The sequence below is a fragment of the Amphimedon queenslandica genome, unplaced genomic scaffold (genome assembly GCF_000090795.2).
Source record: "Amphimedon queenslandica unplaced genomic scaffold, v1.1 AMPQUscaffold_12848, whole genome shotgun sequence".
NCBI lineage: Eukaryota > Metazoa > Porifera > Demospongiae > Haplosclerida > Niphatidae > Amphimedon > Amphimedon queenslandica.
Window position 1 is genome coordinate 27,032 of NW_003546916.1, and position 11,024 is coordinate 38,055.

The window sequence follows — 11,024 nt, forward strand, 5'->3', positions numbered from 1 at the left end:
TAAATGTGTAGTATTGTGAGATGTATTTATTACTTTAGTTTGTACTTCTGGTTCTCTGCGTCTTGTTGGTGGATCAAACTCGAACGAGGGAAGAGTGGAACTGTGTCACAATGGAAGGTGGGGTACAGTGTGTGATGACTCGTGGGACAATACTGATGCTGGAGTTGTATGTAGACAGCTTGGTCTAGGAACAAGTGAGTTAGCTAATATGATGTGTTGTGAGTAGTTTTCTGTGATTAATTTTAGCTGGAACAGCTCGCAGCAGTGCATACTTTGGTCAGGGAAATGGATCAATATTATTGGATGATGTTGCATGTGATGGAACTGAACAATTTCTTGCAAACTGCACACACACCTCAAATCACAACTGTGGACACTATGAAGATGCAGGAGTGACTTGTTCAGGATCTACACCTCCAGGTAAGTGTATGATTTATGAGATTGTTAATTTGTAGTGTATAGCTTGCATTGATGGATCCATTCGTCTTGTTGGTGGTACAAACAGCTTGGAGGGACGTGTTGAGGTATGCAGTGGTGGAGCATGGGGTACAGTCTGTGATGATTTCTGGGATTCAACTGATGCCGGTGTTGTATGTAGACAGCTGGGATTTGATTCAGGTAAGGAAAGGTTTATATGTTATTTGGAATGTGAGTGTATATATTCACATAGGAATTTCCTTTGGCAGTGCCTACTTTGGACAAGGAAATGGATCAATTGTGTTGGACAATGTCCAGTGTGATGGAAGTGAATCTTACCTTACAAACTGTACACACATCACAAATCACAACTGTGTTCACGCTGAAGATGCAGGAGTCAGATGTGCTTGTAAGTTATGAGTTACAAACTGGGTTTGCAATGGGATTTTGGCATAGTGCTCATGCAGGTTTTTTCTAATGAATTTTAAGTTGCTGAAAGTCAAACTTCCTTATAATTCTATAAATTATTTTTGTGCTTTATGGAAATTTTAAGTTCATTCTAAAAAATTTAGATTTTTTTCAGTCTTTAAATGTATGTTGGCCAAAGTCCCTAATCTGTAGCACAGGAAAATGACAAAGAGAAATGTCTCCTTTAAAATTTTTTTGATTCATATGCATGCTTTTATGTTGTGTGTAGCATGTTTGAATTGATTCTGATGAAAATTGAAATTTTATAAATTAATAAAATACTCAAAAACCAGGCGAATTATTTGGCCAAATTTTACCAAAATTGACTAAGAGAAAATTCTTCATCTTTATAATTCTTTTTGTACACATACATGGTTTTATGTTGTGTAGCTGATTCTGCCCACAGATAGAAAATCATTTGTCTAAACAGACATTTGTACATAATATGCATCAAAGAGCAGAAAAATCATTCATAACTATATAGTTCATGAATTAATTTTTTTTAATTTAAAAGTTTGGCAGTTTGTGGTACAGCAATGTTGTAGCCAATATTGACTTGTTTGTGGTACATTAATGCAATAATGTTTACTTAAAGTTGATTAAAATTATTTATTTACAGATTGCACTACTGGATCAATCCGTCTTGTTGGTGGTTCACACGATTGGGAGGGAAGAGTGGAAGTGTGTGATAGTGGATCATGGGGTACTGTCTGTGATGATTTCTGGAACTCCCCTGATGCAGCAGTAGTGTGTAGACAACTAGGCTGGGGAACAAGTGAGTTGATTCCTTTTGACAATGAATGATATATTGTGACAGGTGGAACTGCTCGATCAAATGCCTACTTTGGTCAGGGTGCTGGTAGTATCCTCCTTGATAATGTTCTGTGTACAGGAACAGAAGAGTTTTTGACAAACTGCACATACTCGAGTACTCACAACTGTGGACACTATGAGGATGCTGGAGTATCTTGTCATGGTTAGTTTGTAGAATAAATTTGTGGTGTTGTGAGATGGGTCTATTACTTTAGTTTGTACTTCTGGTTCTCTACGTCTTGTTGGTGGATCAAACTCAAACGAGGGAAGAGTGGAGCTGTGTCAGAATGGAAGGTGGGGTACAGTGTGTGATGACTCATGGGACAACACTGATGCTGGAGTTGTATGTAGACAGCTTGGTCTAGGAACAAGTGAGTTAGCTAATATGAGGTGTTGTGAGTAGTTTCCTGTGATATATTTTAGGTGGGACAGCTCGGAGCAGTGCATACTTTGGTCAGGGAAATGGATCAATATTATTGGATGATGTTGCATGTGATGGAACTGAACAATTTCTTGCAAACTGCACACACACCTCAAATCACAACTGTGGACACTATGAAGATGCAGGTGTCACTTGCATTGCTCCTTCCTCAATTAATTCTCTGAGTTCTACTATGTATACTTCAACTGTTTCCGAATCTTCTACACCTAGTATTGATTTTAGCAGTTCATCACTTCAAGTTTCTAGTGCTACATCTTATTCTACAAGTACAGAAACTTTTACCTCCACTCCAGAGCCTTCAAGCACTATTTCTTTCACTTCCGATGTCAGTTCTTTTTTTACTGAAGTAATGGCAAGTTCTAGTGTGATTTCTACTTCACAGTCTTCAAGCACCATGGTGTCTAGCTCAGAAATAATGACTAGTTCTGAAGTTGTTTCTTCTACTACACAACCTTCAAGCACCATGGTTTCCAGCTCAGAAATAGTTGCTTCTTCTACTCAATTAATGACTAGTTCTGAAGTTGTTTCTTCTACTACACAACCTTCAAGCACCATGATTTCCAGCTCAGAAATAGTTGCTTCTTCTACTCAATTAATGACTAGTTCTGAAGTTGTCTCTTCTACTACACAACCTTCAAGCACCATGGCTTCTAGCTCAGAAATAGTTGCTTCTTCTACTGAATTGATGACTAGTTCTGAAGTTGTCTCTTCTACTACACAATCTTCAAGCACCATGGTTTCCAGCTCAGAAGTAACAACAAGTTCTGAAGTTGTCTCTTTTACTACACAACCTTCAAGCACCATGGCTTCTAGCTCAGAAATAGTTGCTTCTTCTACTGAATTGATGACTAGTTCTGAAGTTGTTACTTCTACTACACAACCTTCAAGCACCATGGTTTCCAGCTCAGAAATAATGACAAGTTCTGAAGTGGTTTCTTCTACAACACAATCTTCAAGCACCATGGTTTCCAGCTCAGAAATAGTTGCTTCTTCTACTGAATTGATGACTAGTTCTGAAGTTGTCTCTTCTACTACACAATCTTCAAGCACCATGGTTTCCAGCTCAGAAGTAACAACAAGTTCTGAAGTTGTCTCTTCTACTACACAACCTTCAAGCACCATGGCTTCTAGCTCAGAAATAGTTGCTTCTTCTACTGAATTGATGACTAGTTCTGAAGTTGCTTCTTCTACTACACAATCTTCAAGCTCAATGGTTTCCAGCTCAGAAATAGTTGCTTCTTCTACTGAATTGATGACTAGTTCTGAAGTTGTTTCTTCTACTACACAACCTTCAAGCACCATGGTTTCCAGCTCAGAAATAATGACAAGTTCTGAAGTGGTTTCTTCTACAACACAATCTTCAAGCACCATGGTTTCCAGCTCAGAAATAATTGCTTCTTCTACTGAATTGATGACTAGTTCTGAAGTTGTTTCTTCTACTACACAACCTTCAAGCACCATTGTTTCTAGCTCAGAAATATTGACAAGTTCTGAGGTGGTTTCTTCTACTACACAATCTTCAAGCACCATGATTTCCAGCTCAGATATAATGACAAGTTCTGAAGAAGTTTCTTCTACTACACAACCTTCAAGCACCATGGTTTCCAGCTCAGAAATAGTTACAAGCTCTGAAGTTGTCTCTTCTACTACACAACCTTCAAGCACCATGGCTTCCAGCTCAGAAGTAACAACAAGTTCTGAAGTTGTCTCTTCTACTACACAACCTTCAAGCACTATGGTTTCCAGCTCAGAAATAGTTACAAGTTCAGAGGTTGCTTCTTCTACTACACAACCTTCAAGCACCATGGTTTCCAGCTCCACTACTTCTTCTACTGAAGCAATGACTAGTTCTGAAGCTGTTTCTTCTTCTACAATTACTTCAAGTTCACTTATAAACACTGCAGCTTCATCTACCTCACCAGTATTTACTTCCAGCTCAAGAATGATTGGCACCACTCAGCAGTCAACAACCTCTATTGCTTCTCGATCTGAAAGTTCTTCCACTAACGATAAGAGCTCTGAAACTTCTGCTGCACGTACCAGCTCTATAGAAGTGTCACAGTCACCTACAAAAGTGCCAACATTGTATCTGGAATATAGTATTAGAATTTCTCTAAATGGATTTAGTATAGCTACAGTAAGTATAGTTTTTGATAATAATTTGGCAGTAATATTGGTTTATTTTTATAGTTTACAAATAGCGTTCTACTTAATTTTAAACTAGCAACAGTAGAATCAGTCAATAGCTATTGTAGTTCAAGGACTATAGGATGTTCAGTGATAACGTTATCGAGAAAGAGACAGTAAGTGTACCTCTAATGTATTAATATTCAGTACCATATATATTGCAGGAATTTATGGATACCAGTATCAGCTGATAATGTTCAGATTTACAGCATGGAGAACTCAAATGATGGAATAGATATCATATTCTATGTGACTATATCTGATAACTCTGTACTATCTGCTGATGATTTATTGAATGCTGTTCAGGTACAAAAAATATGATTATATATACCGGTGGTACATGTATAATTATATTAATACTTAGGGAGGCATTAATGATGGCACATATAGAAATGCAGGATTTAGTGGAGCTACTTCTGCTCATGTGGGAAACCCAACTGATCCAACATCTTCAACAACACAGTCATTAAATCCTGGATTGCTTGCTGCCATTGTTGTATCAGTGTTATGCATCCTAGTACTATTTACAATTATTGTTGTAGCAATCGTTTTTATGAGGTACATGAAAATTTTTTGTGGTATACTTAACTTATTAATATTTTAGGAAAAGGCATAGAAGTAATGATGGATATGGTGAGGCTCGCCTAAGAGGAAACTATATAAACAATGCAAGTTTCTCTGAATCCTCTGGGAATAACACTATAGGAGATGTAACCCTCAGAGGCTTGTATGTGCAGACTGATGAAAATCAGAGGTATGCTGGAGTACAAAGCTATAACCCAGTGTATGATGAAGATGCTGATGAAAAGAAGTATATGTATGATTCCATTGGAAATGAGGAAAAAGAAACTACCTCTTTCTAATTAGAAATCGATATATATACATATGCTGCTAAAATTTAAACATTTGCTGCTGAACTGCTGTATCTTTTTATTGTTAAATCCTTTAGTTTAATTATTTAGTTTTTATGGTACAAATTGAAATGCAACATTGTAAATAACACGTGCTTAATGCTTTTATTAACACTACAGATCTGTATACATATAGGTCTAGATATAATACTTTGTTTGCCTTGTTTAAGTGTAGATATATCAATGGAGTCGAATAAACTCCAAGCTGAACTAGACTAAGCTGGACTGTTTGCAGTTTGTCATTATCATTGAAAGCGTAACTTTGCTGTTGCAGCTTATTATTTGTCTACATTTGGAAATGTACAATAATCATGTTCCTCTACTGATATCAATGTAGGCATATGTTTAATGTAAAATAAAGTAATTGCTGTGCTAGATTTGCAATAATGAAGAATAACTTTCATTAGCCCAAGAGTAAAATTATAACAAATGCAAGTCTAAGCAATTAAAACATGGATGTATTTTATATTTAGGTAGATCTATCACAGGAGATTTTTAGGATTAATTCTATTGATTGATAAAGTATTATTGCCAGGACAAATCCTCAGTATCAAAAATTGTCAAAATGGCAGGATTGCTCTAGACATGTATCTATCCAGTTTCTATTGCATATCATACTACTATCATGTAGTGCTGTTTCATTTATAGTCTACTTAGGGATTTTTAATGATTTTGCTTAAAATTATTATAATTAATTGAATGTAGTTATTTCAACATTCAAGCATTAATGATAACATTTAGGTTAAATTAAATTTTCATAGGAACAAATGTAGTCATGTATTACATGTGTCTATTCTAAATAACAAATATTTTAATGTTATCTTAAATTGTTCATTGTGGCTTCATATTAGAATTAGTTGTGTTGCAAGAGCTAAATAAACTCCAAATTTTTATAAGAAACGATTGAACTATGCTTCTAATTTCATATCTGAAGTAAGCTTGAGCCAAAGGACTTAAAATTGTCATTAACCATGTTAAGACGAATGAAGCAGCGTAAAGACGATATGAAACTGGTTGGAAAGGCTCAATAATAACAAAAGCAATGAGAAGAGTATAGCAAAGTACATGGATTATTATTAACATGCCAAATAGTCCAATGAGTCTTCTCTTTTGAGACAGATAAACACTACTCATGTGATTCCGTTCTGTACTTCTTTTTTTGAGGTATTTCCTGGTATAACAGTATGTCCACATTGATGTTATTATTATGCTCATGATTAAACTGGAAAATATTATAAAACCATACACAGCAAAACCAATCTGGTTCTTAACAGCTGGTATACACAGCCCACTACTCTGTGAGAATTCAAATCCTCCCTTCATATAAAGAGGACAGCATACTATTACTGCTAGAAACCAGGAGACAACAATCATTATCATAGCTTTGTTTCTGGTCATATACTTCTTGTACCAAAAAGATTTGACGATGAAGATGAATCTATCAAATGACAGCAGGGTTAAACTCTCTGTAGCAATGACAATGCTTGTCATGAAAATATAAGCAATGGCTCGGCAGATGGTCATTTTTTGTGACAATGTTGTACCAAATATCCATTCCCCACTGGCACAAGTTATAATGGAAATCGGCAGCAGCAGAGTGATCATTGCAAGATAGTTCAATAGCATATTAGTTAGAAAAATTGTCGATGGTTGCTTCCAAGTCTTCAAATGGCAGGCAGTCAGTATAAGTACTAATAAGTTAGCAATAAGTCCTACCACCATCTCTATCCCTATCACAGCTGCTAGCAGGGGACCATTGATGTCTTCACTTAGTGTGAAATTCTTGTCTAATTCCATTGCCAATTGATTGTCCAGAGTGAAACGATGTGAAGCTAATTGACAATGAAAAGTATTGTCTAATTGTAAAGAGAAAGGTCACCATATTTCCTTACAAAGGTGTATATTTACTACAAAGTACAAAATTCCAGTTAACTCCCTATTTTGTCATAAATTCCAGCTATATAACACAGATTAGGTCACTTATGTGTGCATATTAAATTATTAGCCATATGGCAATGTAATAAGATCTATTGTACTTACCAGAAGTGAGAGAAAGAGTAGAAGACTCAGCATCACAGCAACTGATGATATTATCAGATTTCCACTATTACAAGATATCACTGAATTGTTACTGCACCATATCCACTGATGTATCTACGTGTATATATAGACTATCTAGATCTATATCCAATGATTGAAGCAATTAAGTTATTAACCATTTAGACTCAAAACTAAGGGGCCTAAATCTAGATCTAGTCTAGTAAAATTATACCATGCATGATGCATGTCTCTCTAAAAGCTTGCATCCAGGCATGCAGGAGTTGCTAAACAGTTCATGTTCAGTGTGTTTACATCAAGCACAACAATCATGTTGCTCCACAACTGACAACTCCACAAGTGAACTTTGCCTGGAATTTCAGTTATGCTTGAATTGAATGAATTTGACAATGACCACACCTGACTAGAAGGCGTGTGACGTCCTAAGGTCACAATGGCGCATACCATGACACAAGATTCAGGACAAGATAGGAAGCCAACTCGGAAACCAAGCATAGCAGGTGAATTACTTAATCTAAATCTAGCAATCATTTTTATTTCCTCAGATCCTGAATTTAGTGAAGCGTTAAAACCTCTTTTATCAGCCAGAAGATTGACCGAATCAGATCTGCAAGTCAATGTCAAAAAAGAAGAAATCGAAAAAATTACTTGTCCTGATAATGACCTCATTGGAAGAGATTGGTACTCATTTGGGTTACAGAAAGAAATAGACTCGGACACACTCAATCAAATCAAGGAAGATAATAGTACCCTACGAGACAGAAAGTCTGATCTCCTTCATCTCCTGATTGAGCCAAAGTATCAAATTCGCTATGAAGACATCGTCTATTTTCATTTCAAAAATGATCAGAGTCAATTTATCAAGCGTGTCCTAGACTATCTTGTTGATCAAAGAAGAAGGACAGGTGACTTACTCTATTTTTTACTTATTATTTCTTCTTATTACTATACCGTATAACGCTTTAATTTGGTGGAGTTTTATTTTGGCGACTGGCGGTTTGCAAGCAAAATTGCCAATATTAAAACTGCCAATCATTAATGCGCATGCTCAGTAATGCACGTGTACACAAAAATCGCCAAATTAAAAACTGCCAATTACAATTTTACAGCAAAATCGCCAAAATAAAGCACTGCCAGAATAAAGCGCTATACGGTATTATTAATAATTATTATTATTATTTAATTTATAGAGCCATATAATCCCAAATATAAGAAAGACAATAAGCCACCAAAGTACACAGAACGCCCGTGGCAAGCTATTTATGCAAAAAGATCAAAAGCTCCACCAGTTCCTGGTCCAAGACAAGAACTTAGTACTAGAAACTATCAAGATAAATTTTATGATACACTTTGGTATGAAGAAAAAGAACACACAAAAAAACTTCATAATAAGTAAGTATTTGCATTGTTGAAAGTAGCCTACAGCCGCAGTTTAATAGCATACATGTACATGTAAGTCCCCTTGTCTGATATGACATCTATTGTAGACCCAAATAATTTAACTTCCTTTTCATCTATGTTTTTGAAGTGGGTATATTTATATTAACGTCCATTAATCTTAACAATTTTTACAACTGATATAACCATATGTGTACTGACAATCATAGTTACAGCCATTAACTTTAATGAAATTGGGCCAAAAGTTAAATTAGTTAAATTGGATAGTAATTATTAATGGGTTACAGTATTGCTTAAGTCAAATATTTCTATAAACTACACATCAATGGTGTTTTGACTGCGTTATAATGATGTGTAGGCATGCCATAGTTGTTGTGGTTTTGTTTAATTTGTTTGTTTTTTATGCATTATAGAATTTATAGCACTAGTTTGTTACACCCACAAACATTTCTTTTTTATACACATAGGTGCAGTGGAGTTTACAGATTGTTTGTCACTGATGATGTCCCACCAGAAGTCAAGGATCTACTATTGCAACCAGACCGATATAAAGAATTTGGGTACATTGAGGATGATGCATTTACTTATGACAAGATAGAGTATGCCACTCAAGCTAGCGAAGGTGTTAACATTTATAAATCAAATGGCTTTGTTTGCAAGGCATCAATTTCTCAACACAATTTTTCTCATGTTGAGCAGCGCCTTTATTTATGTTTTCCTGACGGAACTAGGAGAAAGCTTGAAGCTCAACTGTCTCACAGAAATGGCCACTTTAAAGTTAAAATGGAGTTTGAATTGAAGCATTCTTATTTTAACAACCTTCAGCATGCTGTTGCTATCATACCGCAATATGTTATCAACTGTCTTTTATCTGAGAAGCAGTCTTTCAGTGATTTGGAGGAAAAGTTTAAACCTCACTGGTCAGAATACAGTTTCATGAAACTGGATGATGTCCAAACACAAGCGCTTCAAATGATCACTTCTGTTTCTTCAAAGCATACTGCAGATTCATGCCCTCCTCCAGTTTTTCTTTATGGTCCCTTTGGTTCTGGTAAGACCCGTATTCTCGCTCGTGCTGCTTATGAAGTTATGACCAATGGAGTTTCAAAAGGTGATCCTTTTACGAGAATATTAATCTGTGCTCATCACCCTCAGTCAGTTAATTCTTTCATTGATGATTATTTCGCTCGAATTGAAGATGAAGAAGGCGAACTTCCATACCGTGTTTTTCATGTTTCTCGATATTTGGGTAATCCTCTCCCAAAGTCGTATAATTCTCATTTCTACACGACTTTTGATAAACTTGAGGATTTAAAACCAGAAAAGCTAAAGAATGTCATCATTATTGCGTCTTATAATGCATCCTTGAATCTTTACCACATATTTGATGTTCCTGGCTATGGTTATTTCAACTACGTATTCCTTGATGAAGCAGCTCAGGTACGTGAGCCAGAAGCAATAACTCCATTAGCTCTTGCTACACGAGATGCTAAAATTGTTCTTGCTGGAGATGACAAACAGGTATGGAGACATGTTAAGCTTTAGTTTTTAACTTTTTTGTAATAGGTTGGCCCTAAAACCCTTGTACTGGGAGAAGAGGCACAAAGTGATGGTCTTGATGTTTCCCTTTTAACACGTTTAACAGATCGCTACAAGGGAATGGGTCCCACTGCAGCTACTTACGTGATAACATTGTCTAGTAATTATCGTGCTCATAAAGATCTCCTTTCATTGCCAGAGTTATTTTATGGGAAGCTACATGCAAGTGAAAATAAACCAGTTTGGCATCACAAAGGTCCATCTGGTTATAGATTTGTATGTTCTAATTCTAGACTTGTACCTGAATGTGTTGCTGCTAATGAAGAGCAGCAATTGGTTGAGGCATGTATTGTCTTGGAACAGGTATTACTTTATTTTAAAGAAACAGAAAATGAGAGGAGGCCTCCTCAAATTTGTATCATTTCTTCTACTAGGAAGCAAGTATGTCTCATTTACAATGCATTTATTTTGATTTGAGTGTCATTCTATCCCATTGACATATAGTTAAATCATATAAAGCAAATGGTCTCTCGTTACCCTTGCTACAATATTTTGAAAGAAAAGAGAGTAAAGTTTTTGCCATCTTTTATGATTCAAGGTATTTTAATTGTTTCTATTACATAGCTGCAAACTTTTAAAATAAGGTCATCAGTTTGAAGCAATATTTTTGTGCTTGCTGGAGCCTTTGAAGGATGGGAAAATTAAAGAATACTTTACTAAAAGTCTCTTTAATCATTTTGTGTTTAACACGGTTATCACAAGAGCAAAAACTCTTGTAGTGACTGTCGGTA

General features: G+C 35.8%; 3 protein-coding genes across 3 annotated transcripts in view; 2 read left to right on the plus strand and 1 right to left on the minus strand.

Annotated features, from left to right (window-relative positions):
- LOC100633732 (deleted in malignant brain tumors 1 protein-like) overlaps window positions 1–5,315 on the plus strand; it is a 13,008-nt gene extending 7,693 nt beyond the window's left edge. Inside the window, exons 6-18 of the mRNA XM_020002735.1 lie at window positions 39–194; window positions 247–420; window positions 463–618; window positions 671–826; window positions 1,505–1,660; window positions 1,703–1,861; window positions 1,914–2,069; window positions 2,122–2,692; window positions 3,440–4,277; window positions 4,331–4,443; window positions 4,492–4,633; window positions 4,692–4,885; window positions 4,932–5,315. Coding sequence (XP_019858294.1) covers window positions 39–194; window positions 247–420; window positions 463–618; window positions 671–826; window positions 1,505–1,660; window positions 1,703–1,861; window positions 1,914–2,069; window positions 2,122–2,692; window positions 3,440–4,277; window positions 4,331–4,443; window positions 4,492–4,633; window positions 4,692–4,885; window positions 4,932–5,190 — 3,230 coding nt within the window. The 3' untranslated portion in view covers window positions 5,191–5,315. The remainder of the gene's footprint in view (window positions 1–38; window positions 195–246; window positions 421–462; window positions 619–670; window positions 827–1,504; window positions 1,661–1,702; window positions 1,862–1,913; window positions 2,070–2,121; window positions 2,693–3,439; window positions 4,278–4,330; window positions 4,444–4,491; window positions 4,634–4,691; window positions 4,886–4,931) is intronic.
- Window positions 5,316–6,069: 754 nt separating this feature from the next.
- LOC109586532 (free fatty acid receptor 3-like) lies at window positions 6,070–7,189 on the minus strand. Its single transcript, XM_020002731.1, has one exon. The coding sequence runs from the start codon at window positions 7,033–7,035 to the stop codon at window positions 6,070–6,072; it is 966 nt and encodes a 321-aa protein (XP_019858290.1). The 5' UTR covers window positions 7,036–7,189.
- Window positions 7,190–7,710: 521 nt separating this feature from the next.
- The window catches only part of LOC109586533 (uncharacterized), a 3,965-nt gene continuing 651 nt past the window's right edge, over window positions 7,711–11,024 (plus strand). The window contains exons 1-7 of the mRNA XM_020002732.1: window positions 7,711–7,796; window positions 7,842–8,201; window positions 8,487–8,688; window positions 9,162–10,215; window positions 10,261–10,674; window positions 10,738–10,831; window positions 10,878–11,021. Of these exons, the coding sequence (XP_019858291.1) occupies window positions 7,730–7,796; window positions 7,842–8,201; window positions 8,487–8,688; window positions 9,162–10,215; window positions 10,261–10,674; window positions 10,738–10,831; window positions 10,878–11,021 (2,335 nt within the window). The 5' untranslated portion in view covers window positions 7,711–7,729. The remainder of the gene's footprint in view (window positions 7,797–7,841; window positions 8,202–8,486; window positions 8,689–9,161; window positions 10,216–10,260; window positions 10,675–10,737; window positions 10,832–10,877; window positions 11,022–11,024) is intronic.

Coding starts and splice junctions, on each gene's coding strand:
- LOC109586532 (XM_020002731.1), bottom strand. CDS start 7,035: ATGGAATTAGACAAGAATTTCACACTAAGTGAAGACATCAATGGTCCC.